The sequence below is a fragment of the Saccostrea echinata genome, unplaced genomic scaffold (assembly GCF_033153115.1).
Source record: "Saccostrea echinata isolate AGI-Se365-2 ecotype Australia unplaced genomic scaffold, CSIRO_AGI_Sech_v1 ptg000029l, whole genome shotgun sequence".
Taxonomy (NCBI): domain Eukaryota; kingdom Metazoa; phylum Mollusca; class Bivalvia; order Ostreida; family Ostreidae; genus Saccostrea; species Saccostrea echinata.
Genome location: NW_026889778.1, coordinates 33077347 through 33089808, shown reverse-complemented (window position 1 = coordinate 33089808; position 12462 = coordinate 33077347). Strand labels below are relative to the sequence as shown.

At 34.0% G+C, this 12462-nt stretch overlaps 1 protein-coding gene and 1 long non-coding RNA gene across 2 annotated transcripts; both read right to left on the bottom strand.

The window, feature by feature from the left end:
• Window positions 1-568: 568 nt before the first annotated feature.
• LOC133195837 (coadhesin-like) lies at window positions 569-6182 on the bottom strand. The gene is made up of 2 exons (XM_061331791.1): window positions 5929-6182; window positions 569-888 (listed from the first exon to the last, which is right to left on the bottom strand). Exons 1-2 carry the CDS (start codon window positions 6152-6154, stop codon window positions 632-634), a joined length of 483 nt encoding a protein of 160 aa, XP_061187775.1. The 5' UTR covers window positions 6155-6182; the 3' UTR covers window positions 569-631.
• A 1352-nt stretch (window positions 6183-7534) lies between these two features.
• LOC133195838 (uncharacterized) lies at window positions 7535-8439 on the bottom strand. The gene is made up of 3 exons (XR_009722246.1): window positions 8351-8439; window positions 7972-8018; window positions 7535-7818 (listed from the first exon to the last, which is right to left on the bottom strand). It is a non-coding gene; the product is annotated as an uncharacterized LOC133195838 (long non-coding RNA).
• Window positions 8440-12462: the final 4023 nt, after the last annotated feature.

Sequence of the window (12462 nt, the reverse complement as noted above, 5' to 3'; positions counted from 1 at the left end):
AAACAGTATGCAGCACCAAGTCATACAATATACACGGAAGTAATATTATTTATTTGGAAAAACTGATATGGATGGTTAAACTTTTTTTTTTACTATAGCTCAACAAATTGTGTTCGTAGGATGCCTTGAGAAATGTTATCAGATTATTTTAAATACTAGTACTCAATGCTCACTAACGCTTGACACTTTCATATACTAGAAATATTACAGGTTCGAAATCCATATATTAGGCACCTGTAACCTACCCATTAGCATGTTTCATATACATGTTTAAATTTAAATAATTGGTGTATTTGAATACGTTACAGAGGGATCGTTTTTCGTGCCAACGAAAAAGAATGTAGATACATTTAGCTTTAAATCCGTTAAAGAACCCATTAACCCTTCTTAAAACCCCTACACACGACGAATCAAGTGACTACTTTAATATATTGATATCCCTTCAACAAATGATGTTTCTGTTGAATCATTTCTAAGTAGGAAAATGGCTATTTTAGATGAACAATAAAATACAGATTGATCTTACGTCTGACTACATGTATTTGTGATTGAACATAATGACAAACAATTTTTAAATAAACAGGATAAATTTTAATCTGATCAATTCTGGAGATATTTTCATGTACAAGATCTATTCCTCTGATTGATTCTCGTTTTTGGTGCTCCATTCCGCCATTGGTGTGGTTGATTCCCTATCATCAGGCGTTTCCGTGATCGTACTACCAATGGTGACTTGATTGGGTTGGGAATCACCAGATGTTTGATTTGTATTGCTGATGACAGTTTCATTCCCAGAACCAGAACTGTCAAACTCATTTTCTTGTGATGCAAAACTATCATTTTCCGTCTCGTTTGTGGGATGGACAGTTTCATTTCCAACGGATGAAACTATTGATAAAAAAATTGATACATGGCCGTCTTGACAAAACAAACAAGAGGCCCAAGGGCCTTAACGGTCACCTGAGTATAATACAACAACTTAGAGGATCCATAGAACATAAAATAAACTGACAGATGAGGCTTTGTTGCCCAAAAGCAAGAGAAATAGGATGATCAGGATCAATGAAATAATTAGTCTAATATCTAGTAACAACTCATAAATTAAGTTCTAATCTGTCCCCAATTTATCAATATCACCTTGCAGACTATTAACAAACTATTAATGCTTCTGTATCACTTTTAACCCCAAATTGTAATTTCTCACATTGGCCTCTTTTGGTTTTTTAAGAACATTTAAAAAAAAAAATTTTTGTCTCATTTTTTTATTATTCCATTATTTATAAGTTTATCTGATCATTAAAACTATGAAAGTACTTTTTGTATTATACAATAAAATATTTTGCATAATTCTCTTATTCTATTAACTTTTTAAATACATTATTTACAATGATTAATTATCAAAAGTGAATTGCAAAGGGGAATAACTTCTCTCAGTAGAATACAAATTAATAGAGCCATGGCCCACAGGCACTTGGGGTCTGGACCCCCCCCCCCCTTCCATTTTTTTTTCTTTTGAAATATGGGGTCGAGTCACCTTTTTCCTATTTTTGTATTCTAATATGCACTATATGTTATCAATAATGTAACTCTTTTGTCTCTATATGCTGTTTTTAAATATACCGTTTTCGACTGATAAATAAAAAGAGAGAAGGCTTGCAACTCTTTTCTCATCGTCTGCCTCACCTCGCTTAAACTTCGCCTGATTATTTATCGAAAGAATAAGAAAACATGGAATATGCATACATCAATAAATTCGTTATACATTCTTCTTCCTTTTCCTATTTTCATTTAATTTTTATGTGCCCCCGATCTGTAAATATTTCGATTAAATCAACCGCATCTAGGGTAAATTTTGTTGATGTGCAATAGCTGGGACGGAAGTGTCCGGTATTTTCGGGCGTCATCATTAAGTGTAATGTTATTCGGAACATTAAATGAAAGAGGGAAAAATTCCCGAATTTTCTCTTCATAATATATGTAACGGTAAGTTCTGTGAATAACAAGATAACTCCAACTAGCAGATTCTAATGGATGAAGATTAACATTTAACATACGACTTAGACAACCAAATTTCTCAATATTTTTATTACAAAGCTTGGAATTTTATTTAATACAGAACATTTGTAAAGTTAGAGTTACCGTTCTTGCACTTCCGTCCCAGCTGGTGCACATCAACAAAATTTACCCTAGATGCGGTTGATTTAATCGAAATATTTACAAATCGGGGGCACATAAAAATTAAATGAAAATAGGAAAAGGAAGAAGAATGTATAACGAATTTATTGATGCATGCATATTCCATGTTTTCTTATTCTTTCGATAAATAATCAGGCGAAGTTTAAGCGAGGTGAGGCAGACGATGAGAAAAGAGTTGCAAGCCTTCTCTCTTTTTATGTATCAGTCGAAAACGGTATATTTAAAAACAGCATATAGAGACAAAAGAGTTACATTATTGATAACATATAGTGCATATTAGAATACAAAAATAGGAAAAAGGTGACTCGATCCCATATTTCAAAAGAAAAAAAAATGGAAAATGGGGGGGGGGGGGGTCCACACCCCAAGTGCCTGTGCCCTGGCCAGTACCAGAACACTTGACCAAATGGTCCAGATGTTTAAAAATCTGGTATAAATATTCTTGCTTATTAAAACTTTTACTTTGTTTGCCTTTGATATGCCAAGGAACAGAGAACATTTTCAAAGAAATAATGCATTTTCACTACATGTATCATTACTACAGAATCAACACAGCCCTACCCTAACACCAAAACCCATGACCCAGGGTCATGAATTTCACAAATTTGGAAGAGGTATCCTCATCACAAATTTGGAAGAGGTACCCCCCCCCCCCCATGAGAAACACAAAGGGGACCACAAAGTTTTTAAAATTTTTTGAGAAGCACCCTTATTCATCATATCTATGCATTTTGTTTACCTGCTCAACACTAAGGATTAGACAGGATTATTTAACAGAATAAATGCATTTCACTACATAATTAATAGAGCTGGGGTCATGAATTTCACAATTTTGGTAGAAGGCTCATTGTTTATTACAATCATGCCAACAGTTTGACTGCTTGATGTCCAGGAGTAAAGAAGAAGATTTTTAAAGATTGCATTAATTTTGGTGCTTTTAGCCCCACCCTCAGGCCCCAGGGGGACAGGGACCCTGAAATTCACAATTTTTGTTTCCCTTCACCCATAGATGCTATATGCCAAAATTGGTTGAAATTGGTTATGCGGTTAAAGAGAAGAAGCTGAAAATGTTCAAATGTTAACGAACGACGAACGCCGACGGACAAAAACGGATAGCAATAGGTCACCTGAGTGAATCAGGTGACCTAAAAAACTTCTGATAGAACGAATTTTTATGAGCTCACCTGAGCAAAAGGCTCAAGTGAGTATTTTCCTGATCGAAATTTGACCGTTGTCTGTTGTTGTCGTTGTTGTAAACTTTTCAAATATCCATCTTCTCCAGAATCACTGCGTTAATTTCGACCAAAATTGGTACAAGGTATTCTTGGGTGAGAGGAGTTCAAATACTGTGAAATCACTAATTTTCGTGGGTGTTTAAATTTCGTTGCTCTAGAGGGATGAAGAGACCCACGAATTCATGTCCACCACGAAATGTAAAATGTTATATAGTTACGTAACTACTCAACAATTCTTCATCCACGAAATCAACCCCCACGAATGAATACTGTTTCCTCAAACCACGAAAATTTGACTCCTCGAAAATAAGTGATTTTACAATACTCGTATTAAATTGAAAAGTCATGTCCCTTTCCAAGGGGCGATATTTAAGAAAAGGCAAAATTAGGTTTGGGTCATTTTAAAATCTTCCCAAGAACCACTGGGCTAGAAAATATGAAACTTAATATATGAAAGCTTACTGAAATAGTGTAGATTCAAGTTTGTTCAAATCATGAACCTCCGGGGTAGGGTGAAGCCACAGTAAGGAATTAAACTTCTACACGGGAATATATGCGAATAAATCTTAAGAACGACAGGAACATGATTATTCAGCTTAAGGGTACTTAACACAAATAAAAATTTGATGCATGGATTGCTAAATATTTTTTGACTGATTTTGATTTGAAATGACATAAATAATTAATCCCTAAAATGTAAAGAAATCGTAAGTTTTCTTTGGTGCTTAGATATGAGACTTTATGTCGCTTTCTATATATTTCTATACAAAATTGTGCACTTTTTTAACCTTATACAAAATCTTATAAAATTCTCCAACTATACCTGGTAAACATTATTCAGGTAACCAATTTAAATATAAATCTATGAGAAATATTGCTGAATTTTGAAGAAAAAAAGTTTGTTTGTGGTATTTATCCTTAATATGCAAGCATCCTAAGGTAGTGCAGATTCAAATTTGTACAAATCATGGCCTTTGAGGGTAGATTGAAGCCACAGTAAGGATGTTTAGCATAGGATTGCAATGTATATGGGGAAAACCTTCTCAAAACACCTGGGCAGTGATTAGTAGTGTTGATATGCAAGCATCCTCAAGCAGATTCAAGTTTGATAAAATCCTGGCCCATTGGGTCGGGGTTGGAGAGTGGGGGCGGGGTGGTAGGGTTGGGTCATGTAACAGATCAAAGTTTTACATGGGAATATATGGGAATAAATCTCCTCAAGCGCAATGATAAGTGGGCTACATATAAATACTTTTTACACATCGTGGCTCTAGGGTAGGGTGAACCACAATAGGAGATCAAAGTTTTCATGAGTATATTGAAAAAAATCTTTAAAAATCTTATTCTCGGGAACAGTGGGGCCATGCTTATACAAGCATTCTTAGATAGTGTACTTTAAATTTTATTCAACTCATGGTGCCTGAGGGATAAAGTGAGTCCACAAAAACGAATCAATTTTTATGGAGAAATCTTCTCAAGAACAGCAAAGCCATAATTAGTCAAATTAATCTGCAAGCATCCACAGGAAATTCAGATTCAAATTTTGTGGCATCGGGGTAGAATGAGACCACAATGTATAAGGGAACAATTTTTACATGGGGATATAAAGGAAAACACATTTAAATATTATTTAAGGAATGAATTTAAAGTTTTACTTTATAACGTGGGTTGGACAGTGACGTAGGCAACACAGGTTATACGATATAAACTTTTTTTCAGCCGTTCAAATAGTCGTTACGACCACATAAAATTATATATAATATTATTCTTTTCAAGAACAGCAAACACATAATTTTTCACATTAATAAGCAAGAAGCCTCGGCAAGTGCAGATTCAAGTTTGTTTAAACGGGATCCAAGTTTTACATGGAAGCATCCTCATGTATTGCATGTCCAAATTAATGTAAATGTAGCTTCAGATAGTCCAGATTCAATTATATTCAAACCATGGCCCTGAGAGGGGGGAGGGTAGGGACACAGAAGGGATCAAAGTTTTACATGGGAAGTTTGGTTAAAAAAATCTTTAAAAAATCTCCTCAAGAACAGCAAAGCCATGTTAGCCATATTTATACTGAAGCATCCCCATATTGTGTGAATTCAAGTTGACTTAAGTCATTATCCTTTTGGGCTAGACTAGTGCCACGATATTGGGAGGGGGGGGGGTTAAAATTTTGATGGGGAAAAACGAGAAAATTGGGTCAATTGATTCAGGTGAGCATTGTGACCTATGGGACTCTTGTTTTACACAGCAATTGATTTTTTAACCCTATTGTAAAATTACATCTGCTCTCATTTATATTCCTGAAGTACTCTTACCTTGATAGCATTTAATGGTTTATTTTTACAATGATAAAGAGCATTAAATCGGTTCTCTCTTTATTGCTTATTTATAGTCTTCAAGCTGACTTCAATTCAAAATTGAATAAAAACTGTTTGAATTCTCTGATAAAAAAATAAATATATTAAGTATTCTTTTCTCTGTATAAATAAATTAATACCTGCACAAGGACTTGTATTGCACGGCGTTGTGTGCGACAACACAGAATTCCCGGAACAACTTCGTCCGCCATGTTGTGGTTTGGGGTTGTTGCATTCTCTGTATCTGTACCTTGTTTTGTCACCACCCCCGCAAGTCACTGTACACTCCTTAAATTTACTCCAGGGACCGTAGCTACTCCATCCACCGTTCACTATAATCCAGTTCATATTAATAATTAATTTCATTTTTTTTCAATTCATTATTTCTTTCCTAATGATATGTCATTTTTTTCTATTCATCCACTGAATTTGATATGAACGATTTTTATAGATTAGTATCACAATTACACATATACGATACAAGCGAATTTTCACCATCGCTACAGTATATAATATATTATGATAATATTTTTGGAAGTTTAATAAAATAAACAAATTCAGAAAATAGTGGTCCTCCGCTTTTGGGGTTTTATTGGTGGGACTACAATGCTTTATGGCATATTGTATCTGTCTTGTCTGTCCATCATACAAAAAAAAGCGTTCAGCTTGTGAAGTAATATGTTCTTGTGCAAAGATACGGCCAATATTAAAGTTAATGAAAACTACATCAAACTGTAAGGTCAATATCACAAGGTCAAACACATAAGTTATTTAGATGGTCTTGCCACAGATAATACAAATGTAAAAGTATGAAAGCGCAATCTCTTCAGGTGCAAAAGCTATGGTAAAGGTTAATTTTTTTGCAAAGTAGATCATTAAGTCAAAATTCAGTGTACATTCTGAAATGTCTTGTCACAGGCAATGCACATACAAAAATTTTAAAATTATCACCAACGTTAATTTTTTTTTGAAAAGTAGGTCAAATCAAGTTTCAATGTCAAGTTCATTAGGTAAAAATTTTGGTACATTTTGAAGGTCACTACAAATGAAATATGAAAAACCTCTCTTCTCTCAATCAAGAGATACTACCAATGTTACTTTTTTAAAAAAAGAAAGTCAAATTCCAAGGGTAAGGTCATTAGGTCATGGTACATTCGGAATGATCATATCACGGGTTATGCGCATATGAGATATGAAAGCTAATCTCTCATTCAAAAGTCATCCTAATGATATTTAAATGGGTTGAACTTCAAGTTCAATAGGTCAAAATTCATGGTTTACTCGGAAAAATTTTGTAACATGTGATGCGCATATGAAATACAAAAGCCATATCTTCTTTCATTCAAAAATTAAAGTTCTTGTGACTGACAGACTTTTGGGCCGACAGACGAAATTAGATGTGATTAAATGTCCCCGCGCTTTTGCAAAAGCGGGGGGGGGGGGGATAAAGAATAATAAAATGACACCTGCCTGAACAATACTCAATTATAGTGCATTTCTCATTGCGTTGTCTAGAACCGTCACCCTGACACTCCTGTCCACCTGACCGAGGCGCCGGGTTGTTACAGAAGCGCTTACTGATCTTTGTACGTATCCCCTCTCCACAAGTCGTGCTACATGCCCCCCATTTGCCCCAAGACTGCCACGTGCCCCAATTGCCATTCACTAGTGTTTGAATGAAAGTCAACACATATTACTTGTACATAGTGGATAAAAAAAACCCTTAAAGGATTTCTGTGTAAATAATTGAATCACCGTCTGGTTGCTATGATTGTATGTAATATTTTATGGTCACATTCTTCATGGTGTACACTTTCTTACCAAGAACACATTCTTACCTGGACACTCCTTTGTATTACAGAGTTCCGTGTCTTTCTTTGTATTTTTTCCAGAACAACCTGTACCACCATTTTTGGGGTCTGGGTTGTTACAGTGTCGCACACTATACCGGACTCTTATTGCATTTCCACATGTCTGGTCACATGACCCCCAGCTTCCCCAAGTCTGCCATGGACTCCAGGCACCATTTACTAACAAAATGGTAAACAGAAATTGATTTTTCAACCATTAAAGATAATGCATGTAAGTATAAAGTAGCAAATCAAAATATTTGCTCAATGAAACTCCACAGTATATATCAACATACTCAGTTCCTGTAAACCAAGACACTATTTTTGAGTTACCTTTACACTTTCGTGAACACAAGCTCTGGTGCGCTGTTCTACTGTATCTAGAGTTGAAAAAAATTCCTCAGTTGTGTTCAAATTATCAGAGTATTTATATCTTAATTTCTACTTTTCAGTTACACTCTAAATTTGCAAGTTAAAGTCAGAATCATTTTGAATGAAATTGCAATCATTATATTATTTATGTGCAAATATAATAATCATGTGTGAAAAATACGAGTACCACAACTTATAAACATGTTTACTTTGTTTGTTTTGAACATATTTTATTGTCAACCAAAAGGATCAGAAACAAGTTCTAAAAACTTACTAGTTCCTCTCCTTAATATAACACATAATAATAATTGTCATGCAAAAAATATCAAAAACACTTTACTTTGTTCTGAAACATCTTTGCTAGTGCCAAAACCCGCACGGAACTGTGTAGGAGTATTTCACACTAGAATACCTCGTACAGGAGTAGTGTTCCACCCCACTGTGGATATTGCAACTGTTACAATAAAAACAAAAGGCTCATGGACAACAATGCTCACCTGAGACTTAAGGCGTTGCTACAAAAGAGTTTTTTTTTTTTCTACTAGTATATTTAAAATTTGACCTCCTATTGTGGCCCTACCTTTTTCCTTGGCAGTGGCTTGACCAAAACAATATCTGCGCTACATTTGAATGCCTTGGTTGTTTATCAATATGACTAAATCCTATTCCTACTTTTCATCTCAAAATTTTTATAAATTTTATATGATGAATCTTAAATGTTGACGACTTTTCAAGGCCCTAATCTAGCTAATGGGGACGATGACTTGAACAAAATTTGATTTTTTTTAAAAACATTACACGAGAATGGTTGTCAATCAATATGACTTACTGTAGGTCTATTGTTCTTGATAAGATTTTGAAAGATTTTTCCTTAATATAAATGTCAAACATTGCCTCCTTCCTGCTGCGGCCTCATCGAAACCCCACGGACCATGATTCGAACAAAATCTACATGGAAATGTTTGAATATTTAATGTGACTAATTATAGCCCTTTAAAAGAATTTTAAAAGAACTTTTCCTTTTATAATCATTAAAACAAACTTCGATTCCATATTATAATGATCCCAAAATATCCCCAATGCTATGATTAAAAACAAAACTTCATCTAAATTTTCACTACATGGCATTTATATTTGTTAATTAATATGACTTATTCTAGTTTTTTCGTCCTTGTGAACAAGAATTTAAACTTTTTTCTGCTCAATTTTAACGTAGATATTTAGTGATCCCACCTTAGCCTCGGCAGCTATGATTTGAACAAATTGAATTTTCACTGGTGGATGTTTGGTATATTAACACGAGAAATGTCTTTCATAGTCCTCGTGATTTTGAAAAGAATATTTTACACTCAAGAAGGGAAGCTTTGTCTTTTAAAGTCTAGTGGTTTTTAGGAAATGACATTTTTTCAAAATCTTATACATGAGAAGAAGAAAACACTTCGTTAATCGTTACTTCCATTCATATGTCGAATCGATATATCCCAGTGAACTTGAAATAAAAGATACCACAGAGTCTGACACATGTGTTTCATCATATTTGGATATTTTACTTTAAAAAAGACGTTAATGGTCATCTAACAATCAAGCTTTATAATAAATTGATGACTTCAACTTTTCAATCGTCATCTTTCCTTACTTGTGTAGCAATATACCCTATCACCTGCAAATGGGGTTAATGTCTCTCAGTTGATTCGATACGCAAAAGCATGCTCAGCGTATGAACAATTTCTAAAACTAGGCAAGCTACTGACGAACAAGTTGATGAAACAAGAATATCAACAGTCTCGTTTAAAGTCATCATTTCACAAGTTCTACGGTCGATACAATGACCTTGTCGGCAAATACAATCTTTCATTAAATCAAATGCTGACGTTTTTCATCCTAATTGTTAGGCCATAATTTACACACTGAATTGTCTACGGATATTTCCGTTTTTTTCCCCGATCATGACAAGAAGCACACGGCAAGTGTGACCAGTCGGCAGGGGATGTGTACTCCTCCAATGCACCTGATCCCATCTCTGATGTTTTAGAGGTCTGTTTTTGCTCTGTTCCTGATTTGTATTGTTTGAATGGACTTTTGAGCTTGAATACTGTTCGTTATCTCTGTAGTATTTAATCCAAATTTCTTTATTAAGTGACGAATTTCCTTGGTAAGAGGTTGTTTTCTGCAAAGTATAGTTAAGATATGACAGTGGTTCCGGAGAAAAACATGAGAAATGAAACGTTAAGAGATAGACGGGGTGATAGGCAGGTAGACACACGAACAAGAAAACCTCTTTTGATCTTTTCGCTGGAATGAGTTAAACTATGTATTACTTCAAAGGTACATGTGCATGTAGACTGAATTATCAAAACAAAAGTTCCTTGAAGAAGTTAGGAATAAAGGGAACATGCTACTTTATTACAGACCGACGAAGCTGTATAAGTATATGTACATTGGTACTGCGGACACCCTTGTTTCTACGCAAACAGAATCGCTAGATTTTTCAATGTTTTGAAAATTTACTCGGTTCTTTAATAAATCATTTACATAACATTGTGATTTCTCTTCATGATTTCCATAAAAAAAATCTAAATTTATGTCCTTCAACCCTTGAGGAGTATTATTGCAAAGCTTTTAGCTAAATGAGGAAACAAGCTCTAAGTCTTGATTGACAGTTGTTCAATTTCGATGCGTTTTCAAGAATGAAATAAATACTCCGTAATTAGTTGGAATATTTGAAAGTTATTATTGTAGTTGTTATTATTATTACGTTAACATCATCATCATTAATTACATCAAAATATGTCATAAACACGTGCAAAAAAGCCAAACAAAACCATAAAAAAAATTGTTTTACCTTCCCTCAACATAAACCTGACAGCCGAAAGTTACCAAGATGAACAACAGCTTCATATCACAGATGACGGTTATATCAAATCTGGCAATGTATACGTGTACAGGCAGTTTATAAAGACATCGACCGGACGTTTTAAATTTCTCATGACTTTATAAACATACCCAAATGCAATTCAAAATAGTTGAGAAGTAGTTATCTGTAAATTTACAATATCCTTTGTCAATTCCATATTGCGTTAATGCGTTTATTGTTAGACTATCAAGAGTCTGCTAAAAACTTGCAACACCATATATTTTCCATTATGAAAGTGTTTGTAAATTACAAGCTTTCATTTACATCTGTTACATTTGATGTTTTAAATTTTGGGCTGTTTTAAGCGCAACTCTTAATTTTCTATTTCAAAAAGAAAGGTTTTTGCAGTAAGATATTTTTATATAATATTTTTTTTTATTGAAACCTCATCTATAGAACTGTCACAGTCAAACCCCCCTCTTTCCTTTTTTAAGGATATTTGTATCCTTAGTACAAATATCATTTCTGCATGAACTTTCAGTAAGGCGTGACAATTTTGGCGATACATAATTAGCGTCTCTCAAATGGTGACCTAGATTCTCATTGGTTAAGAAATTAATTAACATTAGCAACTTAAGATAGTTGTTAACAAACAATGAGATGACATAAGCCACACCTCTTTACTGTAAGAAACAATGTATTGGTTCCTTGCGTCACTCGTTGACGTCTGAACCATTTTTATCCCTTTTGTATTTCACCCGTGAATGAAAAGCTGTGTAAATTTCGGTAAATTTTGATGAGCTAATCAGGCAACCAATGAGAATCTACGTCACTATTTGAGAGACGCTAATTATGTATAGCCGAGAATATCACGCCTTACTGAAAGTTAAAGCAGAAATGATATTTGTACTATTTGATAATCTTAATATCGAGATTTGTTTACACGATTAACATTTTATGCTCGTACGTATAAGAACGGCCTTACACTTATTTTAGAGATATCTAATACTATCAACTAATATTATCTGCTGTGAAGGAGAAACGTTAGACGTATTGTGCTACACCATATACTCAAAGAACTTTGAATTTAAAGTCTCAAAACTTTTCAAACATTAATAGCATCAAAACACATGACTTTTCTACGCTTTATCCATATTTTACAATTCTTCACGAGAAATCAAGGAGCGGACTTTTTAACATCATAGACAACTGCTTCCTTCATATAAAAAATCGTAAATTTTCATATCTTGTAATTAGGGATGTCAAAATATTTATTTTCCTTAGTCGATTATTCGATTGTATTATTCGAACGATAGTCGAATATTCGGAATATTTTCTGAAAAAAAAAATTATTTCAAACTTCACTGGTACATGACGTATTTATAACTCAAAAACCGTTTTACTAAACTTTATTTTAAAAAATAACATCAAAATTACTGCAACGCAACGCGTGGATAGCATGGTTATATGAAATAAATTAAGAAACCTAATTCTGCAAAATGTATGATTTCCCGTCAATCGAATTCATATATCGGTCTGTACATGCAGTCAGTTTTTATTTTAGTAAGCATTAAAAATGTCCTTAAACAGTTTAAAAT

Bases quoted from the DNA above. Each gene is read 5' to 3' on its own strand.
- LOC133195837 (XM_061331791.1), bottom strand. From the start codon at position 6,154: ATGAAATTAATTATTAATATGAACTGGATTATAGTGAACGGTGGATGG. The intron at 889-5,928 runs GTATTAATTTAT...TTTTATCAATAG, and splicing joins CAATACAAGTCCTTGTGCAG to TTTCATCCGTTGGAAATGAA.